The following is a 12162-nucleotide window of genomic DNA, read 5'->3' as shown; positions in this document are numbered from 1 at the left end:
TGTAACTGCCTGGTTGGAACAAAAGCTTGCACCCACGCCGGCCCTTTCTGGGTAAGATTGAGTATCCCCTGCCATTACGCAACCCAAAAGAAGAATTATCATACTCACGGAGGTGGAAAGTTTATGATCATACTCCACATGATAAGGTGCGCGTTCCACAAAGCAGGATTATCAAGTAAAATGGATAACTGCCCAGATTAAAGCCAGTAAAAGCATTATCCAGGTAGCTCAGTAATCCTGTTTTGTGGAACAGATGTCCCTCCTGGATGCACTGGACGCTGGATACTCAGATATATTAGCTGAATAATATTGTCAGGGATGGCAAAGAGAAAATGCTATTGCTGGTGTTTTCATAGAACGGTGTGATTTTTGGACATGTAAGCATTGTTTTGGCAGTTTTGATGCATTTTGGAGGTGAAATTTATTGTTGGGCCACGCTGCACGTGGGTGCAGAGAAGTGTGTAAAAGTGAGATCAGTGCTGCGAAATACTGGTACCTAATTGCAGTAAAAAGTTGAATATACAGTAGGAAATAATCAGACCAAGGGAGAACTGATAGATTTACTGTAAGAACGAACACGAGCATATTAATAAAACATATTCTGCAGCGCTGGCACTGTAAGGCGTCCAGTTCCACTTCCCCCAGGTGAATTATGAAAGGCAGCACGATGGCGGCATAACAGGGAGCCACAGCTGCTTCACAACAGGAACTTACTGTTATGTGCAGAAATGGCATCTGAGAAGCTGTGTGTGTGTGTGTGTGTACAGTGTGTGTGTGTGTATTTGTGTGTGAGTGTGTATAGTATGTGTGTGTATTAGTGTATGAACAGTATGTGTGTGTATTTGTGTGTATGTGTGTGTAGAGTATATGCCTGTGTGTGTATGTGGTGTACAATATGTGTGTGTGTTTGTGTGTGTGTACACACGTATTTGCATGTGTGCAGGTTGGCAAATGTCTCTGGGGGTGTGTGTGTGTGTGTGTGTGTGTACCTACATTTAAGCCTCTCTGGAACACAGCCTGGCCCATGACACTCGCCAGCATTCGGATCAGAGAGGCACCCTGGGAATTAATAAGGAGAGAGAAAGAGAGAGGAAGAGAGAAGAAGAGAGAAGAAGAGGGAGGAAGAGAGAGGAAGAGACATGGAGAGAGTAAGATAACTGAAGGGAAAGAGAAAGTGTCAGTGACCGCAATTCTTTGTTTCTGATTTCTTATACAGTGTACTGTATGTGGTACTACGCCTAATTCATAAGCTGATACACAACGCTTAACTCAAACTGCAAAACAAATTCATTTACAGAAGAACATGAATTTAACTCCATAAAGAGAGACACAATCAGGAATATAAATAACACCTTGCTAGTTTGCATGAAGAATGAGTTAATGTTATCCTCCCCTCAGGGAATTCCCGTCACATATCTCCATGTAGATAGAGAGCACCACACACTGCTGGATTCTGAAGCCCCTTCCTTCTAGTCTCCCCCCCACCCCACACAAACACACACACACACACACACACACACACACAGATGCACATGCACACACACACACACACACACAACACACATGCACATGCACACATACACACATACACGCACACCCTCCTGTGTTACCAGCTCCCCTGTTTTTTCTTAAGAGATATCTTAATAAAGGACTGTTTTAATTTAAAGGGCCAGTTCACCCAAAATAAAAATAAAGCCATATTTCCACTTACCCGGTCTGCTATCTATCCATCAAGTTAGTTTCGCTAAGATTTCAAGTTTTCTAGATACCCACTGCAGCTCACCCTGACAACAGACCTCAACAGGGCCAATGTCTGTGTGGGAATGTGCTGACATCACATTTAGCCTACTTATGTTTAGCTATTTTTAGCACAATTCGCTGAAATCATCTGTTTGCAAAATGTATGAAATGTATGAACAGACACACAGGAAAATGTCCAATGTTCAACTGCAACATGAATCTGTAAGTTCAAAAGGATATACAGTCACTGAGCACTTTATTAGGTACACCTGTACACCAGCTTGTTAATGCAAATATTTAATCAGCCTTAAACAAAACTCTAAGTGGATAGGCTACAGCAGTAGAAGTCTTAGAAATACCTAATAAAGTGCTCACTGATTGTCTACCCTGTGGAAGCTGATTTAGCACTCAAAATTTGTTTTGACATTTCTTAAATGTCTACACAAAAATATATTCAATGTCGTGTCAAATGAGATGTCAATTTTGACATTGTTGGTGTTTCTAAATCTCAGCTAAGCTGGTTGTGTGTTAAGTGTTAAGCTGGTTGTAGCGGTCTCGTTCCTGTTCTATCAAGCCGGATTGGCTGCTTTCAGGCAAGGAGTTGTATACTGTGTCTGCTGGTGTGTAAAATAGCACCAGATCCCAGAATAGGGAGGTAGTTGTAACAGAAACACAAAGGTGAAAATCAAAAGCAGAAATTGCCATTTTCACGAGTGTCGGAGAGTCCTATAAATGTTGGAAGTGTTAATTGCATGCGATATTAGCTCTTTTTCATTATTCCACTTGCCGTGTCGTCGTGATACGATCACATTCAAGCACACTGTTATGGTAATGAGTTATATGCGTATGTATGTATACACTTTGTTCCTCAGAGAATAGTTTGTGATTTGAGACTTGTCTGAATATGGATGTTTCTGGATGTTTATGGGGAATATAGTCCATATCAGAAATAGAAACATCTCTGATGATGCTCTGTCAGGCCTGCACTGTAGCCATCTTCAGTTCCTGCTTGCTTCACAGGATAGTTGCCTTCAGTCTTGACTTCAGCAAGTGTAGCGCATGCTCAATGGGATTCAGGTCTGGTGATCGACTTCCTTTGAACTCCTTGGTTGCTTCTGCAGCGCTGTGCTTTAGCAAGGTGAAGCGTTGTCCATTGAGTTTTTGAGGCATTCGGTTGGATCTCATCAGATCAGATGCTTATGTAGACTTCAGAATTCATCCTGCTGCAGCTGTCAGCTGTCAGCAGTCACGTTATCAACAAAGACAAGTGAGCCAGTACCTGTGGCAGCCATACACTCCCAAGCCACAACATTGCCTCCATCATGTTTCAGAGACGAGGGAGTTGGATCATGAACACACGTTCTTTGGGCAGAGACATCTGGCCAGGATGTATGGTTTCAAGATTGATTTGAGGTACAGTATGGTGGTGCTGTTCCATTCACTAGTCTATAGACTAGCACCAAGACTTAAACTTTCTATTCTGTACATACGCCATTGATCCTCTATGAAATTCTCTATAGTTACACTCTGTAGATATTGTCACAGTTTACATTTACATTTTAGTCATTTGGCAGACGCTTTTAATCCAAAGTGACTTACAAGTGCATAGATTCTTCCACAGGTTAAAAGCATCAAATCCATAACTAGTAGAATACACATGAAGAGCTGTTCTAAACAAAAAGACAACAGTCATCGTAAGTGCAATTTTTTTTAAGGGTTAGGGTTAGACAAGAAGGGGGGGGTCAGGAAGGAGGACTAAGGTACAGTCTGAAAAGGTATGTCTTTAGTCCAGAACGTTTTACTGTTGGTATCTGACTGACCAGTTGTTAATGGTATGCTGTGACATCACAGACCTGCCAGTTAATAACTACTTCCTGCCTGAGAACTACCACAGCCAATTGTGTCCCACACTGACATGTTCCAGATTTGATAGCAGAATGTGAGGCCTCTCAACCCACTACAACAGTTCCTTAACTGACATCAGCCCTGTGGTACTTGTGACTTCAATTACTCAGCCAATGACTCTTGGGTTTACGTTTTCAGAAATATGCAGAGTTCCTGTGCTTTGAATTACCATTTCTAAAAACATAAATAGGCAAGTAATTCAAATAGGATCAATGGTATATGTATAGCCAGAACAGATCTGAGAGCACCAATTCAAATAAATGTACTTTCCCATAAGACGTAATGTCCTTCAAGAAAAGGACATGAATACCCTTCAATAAAGGACCTGCACTGTACACAGACTGTGATTTATTTTACATTTCATTGTTTTTGTTCATTTGTCGAAGCAGCCATTTTTCTTCATGCACCAGGGAATTATTTCATGAGGAAATTGAGTCTTTGGTTGGATGTGCCATGCATTCATAAACCATCGCTTTCAGGTCCACTGACTTGGTTTGTCCTTGGAATGTCCAACGTCTTCCCCTGGGTTTTATTTCCAAATGAGACACTCTCCTGCTAACATCAAACCAATCTGAAGGGCCAATTAGGTGAGCTTGTTAAACGGCCATTGTCGGGGATGCAATTGTATGATAATAGTTTTGGGGACCATCCCACAGGGCCTCTTAACAGCTTGTTGGTGGGTAATAGCCTGCCGCAGGGGTAGGAGCTCACCTTTTTATACGCGATCCAGTCAAACACCCTGTCGATGTCGCTGGCCTGGTACACTTCCTGTGAGATGGGGTGAGAGCTGGCCAGGCCGTCCAGTAACATCACCTCGTGGAGGACATCTGTCAGAAAGCGCTGCTTCTCCTGGGGGGGGGGGGGGGGGGGGGGGCAGACAGGAGGTTGAGGGGGGCAGGAAGGGTCAGACACAGAGCTTCTGCCACTTCTGGGAACTCAACCACTATTAGACACCATCTGTCAACCACCATCTTGTTAAAGCAATGAGATGCCATATACTGTAAAGCAGTAAAGCAGACCAAATATCAGAATGGGGAAGAAATGTGATCTAAGTGACTTTGACCGTGGATTGTTGGTGCCGGACAGGGTGGTTTGAGAATCACAGAAACTGCTGATCTCCTGGGATTTTCAGACAGACTAGTCTCTAGAGTTTTCAAAGAATGGTGCAAAAAACAAAAAACATCTAGTGAGCAGCAGTTCTGGAGGCAAAAGTACAATGTTAATGAGAGAGGTCAGAGGAGAACGGCCAGCCTGGTCAAAGCTGACAGGAAGGTAAAAGTAACGCAAGTAACCACACATTACAACAGTGGTATGCAGAAGAGCATCTCTGAACACACAACGCGTCAAAGTGGATAGGCTACAGCAGCAGAAGACCAATAAGTCTAAAAAAATAAGTCTAATAAATACATAATAAAGTGCTCACTGGGTCTATATATGAGCTGGATACAAATATTAGTCCTACCAGCATTTGAGATGACAGATGTCTAGACACAATACTTGACAGCTATTTTATATAAAAATAAACTGGCACATTGAGCATAAAAAATATATTGGCAACTCACACCTATCACACAACTGAGTAAGTGTGTGTGTGTGTGTGTGTGTGGCAACCTCCCAAATTTAGACAAACAGATTGGTGTATAATGCAAATAAACAGATGATGGCTGACTGAGAACACAAGAATAGATGACCTGTCGAGATGAATGGTGATCTATGTCTCAGATCAGCAAATCCCTGGGCTGGGACGACACAGCTGCACACTGCTGAAAACCTAATGAATGGTTTTGTTACACTGTCTATTAATAACTCTGGTGCTCACAGGTGTGATTACAATGGTGAGTGCCCCTGTGTTCTAGCACTGACCAATGCGGTTATGTGTGTGCATGATGACATCTCTTCAGCTCATACCGAAATGTGATATCGATACATTTACTTATATGATGAAAAATACAGGATGTAATAATTAAAATACAACACAAACACTATCCGCTTATTTTCATAGCAGACAAGATGCGTGCTCATATTTATTCCCAGAGCTTGTGGAAGCACTTTATACTGTATAATGTACATGTAAATAAAGTTTGCACGCATGCACGCACACACACACACGCACGCATGCACGCACACGTACGCATGCACGTATAAACTCTCACTCACACACACACGCACGCACATATGCACAGAAACATACACATGCAATGGTATGTGTTAATACTTGAATCAATAAACCAAATACTTATATAAAAAGTCTAATTGCAGTTCAAAATAACCAAAAATGGCCAAATCTATTGAAGCTGGCATTTTCATTAGCAACATAAGTGACATTAATTAGTGTGGCTAAAAGTGCTATAGTAAAAGACTTAATTGATGTATTTCAGGAAATGAGCACAGAAAGGTGGTTTGACACCCAGTTTCCTGTTGCTGACAGCACTGCTATCACACACTGTCAAAATAGAAACAGATATCGAGGTTGTAATTAGATATTTTGATGCGCTGCTAACAATGCTATTGCTCTGTGATTTACCAGCAGATGTGATAATCATTATTTATATTTACCATAAGCGAACACAGCCTTTAGCGCTGTGCGGGCCTACATTAAGCCATTTCTCGGATTCCACAGAAGGGTTTGTGCAGCCATTTCATGAAGCCATTAATATGGCTCTAATAGGGTGGCGCTCAACACCTTCCATGGCAGTGCTTTGAATTTGTAAACTGATTGTGACTCAGTGGCTAATGCGTAAGCTGTGAAACGTATATAACTCTGGCACAATCATTATCCCCCCTCCCAAAAAAAGTTGCTTTGATTATTGCATTAGGTTAAAGAAGAGAAATGGATCTCAGTGGTTGGTATCAGTGTTTCCCCTACAGTGAAGCAGACGCAGGGCCACTGCTAGAATCACAGACCTGCCAACCCGTACGGATTTTGACATGAAAGTACGCTGGCTAAAATATGCAAAAGGATGGCTGTCATTGTGCATGTTGCTGTTCTTTTGTTTCCCACTGACAAAACATTGGGAGCAGAGCCAATACAGGCATGGAGCATGGATGATTGACACTTCCCCTCGCCCCTCGCTCCCGCCCCCCCAACCGACATCTGACCCCCTCCCTCACTGTCAGTTGCAGCTCAGGTGGTGGTAGGCTGAGGTAAATGGAGGGTGAAAGGCTGAAATTGAACAGTGTGTTGAAAATACTAACAGGGGAAATCGTGTTGGGAATTTGTATTATTTCAAATGAAGCACTACTTTCAAGTCAGTACATCAAATAGATTGAACTGAGTTTGAGTCTTTAAGTCACTATCTTTGTTCGGTAAAAAAAAAAACTCCCTTCGTTAAATGTACGATTTACTTGCTCTTTTTTCCCTGCCTGGTTCAGGGTTGAGACACTGACTCACTGCTTGGATGTAGGTGTCCCAGTCGAGTCATTCCTGACTCTTCACTGACTCACAACTGACTCTTTGATTCAGTCAGCTCACTCAACAAGTGGAACAAAATGACTCAGACTGACTATGGTAAAGTATGTGAGCTGTTTGAAATCACACTCTGTGCTATTAATTAAAATGAATAGCCAAAGTAGATCCTAATAATATTTAATTAGTAATACAATGAATATCTTCATAATCACCATTCATAATAATCGTATTATATTACTTATCATCATCAAACTTATAATCAGTTTCAAGTTACGAAACATGACTGTGGATCACAGCATACTATATTCAGAGAATAAGTGTTGCCGCCCTTTAAGACCAATTACCTGAGGCTTGGCTGGCAAGACTACAGGCAACCACAGTACTCTTTAGAAAACAGGAAGAAGTAAAAAAGCTGCGTCTGGCGCACACCTCCGAGCCGATCCGCTCCTGCTCCGCAGACTCCTCAGAGCCAGGAGCACCGTACCCGGCTCATCTGCGCTTAAAAAACCCCGCCGCACTGCCTCGTCAGGGGAAGGAGCAGATGTCTCTGGCATCTGGAGCAGACAACGGACGAGAAAGTAAAGTATAATGCGTGTATAATTATGTTTGACTTTTTCCTGCTCCTTCTGTTTTGCGGGGGGCTCGCGGCCTCGATCCGGAGGGGCTTCTCAGGTCTGGAGGGTGAGGTGGTGAAGGAAGACAATAAAAACCAAAACAAAATGTCCGCCATCACCTCTGTCTCTCTTCTTTCATCGTCACTGGAGCGTGAGCTACTGCTAGCTAGCACGAAAAAACCAGAAAGAGCTGATGTCTCTTGTTTTTTGTGTTACTCTCATGAAAACTGTAATTGAATAGAAACTATGAACCATTTTATATCCTATACATTGTCTTTACTGTGAGCAGATGTTAGGGATGCACTGGGATTGCAGTAAAACAGTAACACACTCTCAAGTAAGCACGATTAAACACTATGGCCACAAGAAAAGTGTTACCCTTTTGTAACTTTTGTAAATAGTAATCACCTTTAAATAGTAGTGCTTTCAGTCATCCAGGAGGAGAACACAAGCTACCATAGGCCCACTTAAGGTGGAAATCAATGTTTTTGTTGTTGTTTAATAAAGAAAACAATTCCCAGGTCAATTTTCAGTTGCTGGTTGGGCTTTACTGAAAGTACAGTGCCATTAGAGACTCTTGTAAAGATCAATTATTAAAAATAATGTGAGTGAATCACTGGCTTATTTTGAATCCTTTTGTTAATTAAAAAAAAATCAATGTGGTCTCAATTAAAGTACTGTTTATAAATAGCAAATATCTAGTGTACTAGAATGAATAGAACCATTACAATTGCTATAATCTTAAAAATATAGTCTCCCCCTGAAAAAGTCAATAAGTGTTGTACGGATATGATGCTGTACATGACGAGGCACCATCTTGTATTAAAATAACTTGCTGCGTTGGACAAATCAGTGTTTTCTTCCTGTAGAGAACAGTGTGTTTTCTGAATGTGTTTTAGTTCAAAGTCATTAATGGCACCACTTATTGGCAGCAATTACTGTTCATAAACATAATGAGATTGCCTCTAAAGGATTTTAAAAAATGTTTCCCCCAAAACAAATTCAATCACGATAATACTGTATCTGAGATTTGTTGAAGACATATAGAACGTACATTTGAAATGAAAATGAACACTAAATTAAAAATATGAACTTGAGTCTTAAATTAAATATAAGCTCTCAGGACATAGAAGATAGGTAGAGGCATGGTACTACAAATCTGCAGATAAAGCACAGCAACAGTAAGTTACTGTACAATGACCGCTTTTTCAGTAAAAGCCATCAAATACAGTAGGTGTAAAGTGCAGTACCAACAGGCTTATCTGTGTGGAAGGACACAATGTCCCTTACTGTAAAGTGGTTAATTACACAGCAGAGAATAATGGGTAAGGAATCGGGGCGATTCAGCCTGGCCAGTAGTGTTGAACTCAACACAAGTCACGTAATCACGGAAGAAAATGAGCAGCACTTCTATTGCCACCATCTGGCACATATGTGCTCACAGCAGGACATTAAATCCAGATGATATTTATTCTGTCTACATCAAAAGACGTAAGGGCCCCTGCTTTTCACATAAGCAGATATGCTTATTATTCATTATTACCCGTATCTTTATAAATGCCCTTGTACGGGGTGATGTCCTTGGCTTACATAGTGCTTTTTTAATCTTTTTTTTTTACACTGAACACAGGTTTGTTTCTTAGTTTCACCTTGGAGTTTTGTTCACCCTGTATAGAGCTGGTATTGTATGGGATAGCTGACCAGGACATTTAGCAGTAGCAGTGATCCGTAGCATATTCAAGATCAGGCTTAAAAAGGCTCGAGGTTTCTTCCCATTGGGGATTTATATTCTCAGGATTCATATTTGAGGGTCCCCCCCCCCCCACAGTAAGTGTATTTTTTAATGCATGCACTTGCTATTTGGCTGTTCATGCCTGGTGTTTGCCCTTCTGTTACTCTGCAAAGCGTCATTATAACAGACTTCTGTAAAAGGTGCAATACAAATAAAATACTACTATTACTAAATATTACTCAAGGACCCCACCTAGTCTTTAAACCTGCAGCTTTAGGGTTATTCCATATGATGTCATATGATTATTCATGTCCCTCAATCACAACAGCACACTGTTACCCGACTGCCAACTCTAGTCAGTGCAAGTATGTCAGGGCTGCCCAACCCTGTTCCTGAAGGTTGTCATTTCAACTCTAATTTGGTACACCTAATTGTACTAATTGGCAGCTCAATAAGATATTTAGATGTAGAATCTCCAGGAATAGGGTTGGGCACCCCTGCTCTAGCTGTTGAATGAGATGTGCTTTGTTTGGGTTGGAGTGGAAACCTACAGAATGGTAGATCTCCAGGAACAGGGTTGGGCAGCCCTGCTCTAGCTGTTGAATGAGGTGAGCTTTGTTAGGGTTGGAGTGGAAACCTACAGGATGGTAAATCTCCAGGAACAGGGTTGGGCAGCCCTTCTCTAGCTGTTGAATGAGGTGAGCTTTGTTAGGGCTGGAGTGGAAACCTACAGGATGGTAGATCTCCAGGAACAGGGTTGGGCAGCCCCGCTCTAGCTGTTGAATGAGGTGAGCTTTGTTAGGGTTGGAGTGGAAACCTACAGGATGGTAGATCTCCAGGAACAGGGTTGGGCAGCCCCGCTCTAGCTGTTGAATGAGGTGAGCTTTGTTAGGGCTGGAGTGGAAACCTACAGGATGGTAGATCTCCAGGAACAGGGTTGGGCAGCCCCGCTCTAGCTGTTGAATGAGGTGAGCTTTGTTAGGGTTGGAGTGGAAACCTACAGGATGGTAGATCTCCAGGAACAGGGTTGGGCAGCCCTGGTTTGGAACTTTATGGCATCACAGAATAAGATAATGACAAGGCGGGCATCAGGTCAGACCTGCATGAGCTGCAGAGTGAAAACAGTATGCCATCCACTGCATGGGCTGATCCATCCATTATCGCCGCACTGAAGTCCATTACCTTCATTTAGCAGCAGCTCTCTTCCCAAGAGACTCACAATGCAGCAGAACACGAGTACATCCACCTCAGCAATATGAGTGACAGCTGGCTAACGGCAGTCTCAGACTAACAAATGCATATGCAAAATAATTAAGGCACTGAATGTGATTATAGAACCCAGAACCTTAATACAGCTCGTGAATATGTATTGATGAATCCCTATGGTATCCTGAAGGAGACGGCATCGAACGGCTAAGCAGTTTGTCAGCTCGTCATTGTAAATTATAATTTGTTTTCAACTGACCGTCCTGGTTAAACAATATTTGCCCAGATGTTTTGCAGTTGCACACCGGGGACCGGGGTTTGATTCTTGGTCCTGCCAAGAATTCCGAGCACCTCGGAATCATGGTCACTACTTGGGAGGCGAGACGGCTTGAAGAAGGCGTGTCGCTCTCCCGTCGGCTGCCGAGGGACGGGGTGTGGGCGGTGTATCTAATACTAGCTCTAATTGAATCAGACGGGGTCCAATTGGCTACCAAAAAGGGGAAAAAAACGGATAAAAATTATACAAAAAAAAACAATTCAGTATCCTGGGTTACTATTAAGGGTCATTGTGGATTTTACAGTTTGTGAAAAACGGTTATCCAGATATGGAGTATGGTTGTTTTGCTCTTATTTTGTAAAATAATACTAAGAAGTAATAATAAATCAAATAAAACATCTGTCCAGTGCCTCCCAGAAATGATTGCCACCCATGGCAAAGATGGAGCAAAACAGACAATTAATACATGTCTTTGCTTATTTAAAAGCTTGATCTTACATTCAACAACATCTCACCTTTAATTCAGACAAAATTACTCCAAAAAAAATCAATAACAATAAACAGTTTTCAGAAAATCACATTATAATTATCAGCACCCCTAAAAATGTGTATTTTAGTCTTTAGGAACTCATCCATGACTGTTTCACTGGGATTTAAAGGTGAGACCAATCTCCCAAATGCCATGCCCATGTCTGAAATAGGCTACTAACTACTGCATATACTCACCAAGTATTTACTGGTTCCCTAAAATTATTACTTAATTTGTTAATTCAGTTTGTATAAGGCAGTGCTATAAATTCCTAACATGTCGGAGAGCCAGGTAATATTTTCTCTGAGGATAGTAACTTTAAGAACAATCTCCACGGATACACTGCATTGCATCCATAATGTTCTCTCTGCTTCCATAATGTGTGAAGGAGTAATTATTTACAGGCACATTTACTCCAACCTTGATTAATGCAACATACCGGAAAATGGAAACCTTCTGCATCTCAGTTATAGTTTAATGGATGCTTACGGCTCCCTTTTTGTATCATTATTGTCATATAGGCCCCTTGCTGAATCCGTAATTCAGTCAGCATGCAGAGGGCTGGTTACGGATATCAAATTCAGCTGCTCCTAGGCCAGCCAGCGGCCATTTTGTCCCCAGGGTCGGGATAGACCCTGGAAGATTGGCACATCCGTCCTGGGCTTGTCGGCGTATTCCCCGAGCTGTCCATTACGCCCGTATCAGGGGGAAAATAAACAGTGGCTGATATATATGACTATTAACAGACTT

At 41.9% G+C, this 12162-nt stretch overlaps 1 protein-coding gene across 1 annotated transcript in view; it reads right to left on the bottom strand.

Annotated features, from left to right (window-relative positions):
- The window catches only part of LOC133135343 (thyrotropin-releasing hormone-degrading ectoenzyme-like), a 127064-nt gene that overhangs the window by 61828 nt on the left and 53074 nt on the right, over window positions 1–12162 (bottom strand). Inside the window, exons 6-7 of the mRNA XM_061252272.1 lie at window positions 4357–4494; window positions 994–1059 (exon numbers count right to left, since the gene is read on the bottom strand). Coding sequence (XP_061108256.1) covers window positions 994–1059; window positions 4357–4494 — 204 coding nt within the window. The remainder of the gene's footprint in view (window positions 1–993; window positions 1060–4356; window positions 4495–12162) is intronic.

Source organism: Conger conger, chromosome 8 (assembly GCF_963514075.1).
Source record: "Conger conger chromosome 8, fConCon1.1, whole genome shotgun sequence".
In the NCBI taxonomy this organism is placed as follows: Eukaryota; Metazoa; Chordata; class Actinopteri; order Anguilliformes; family Congridae; genus Conger; species Conger conger.
Note: the sequence above shows the minus strand (reverse complement) of the source record. Positions and strands in the feature narration are given on the sequence as shown.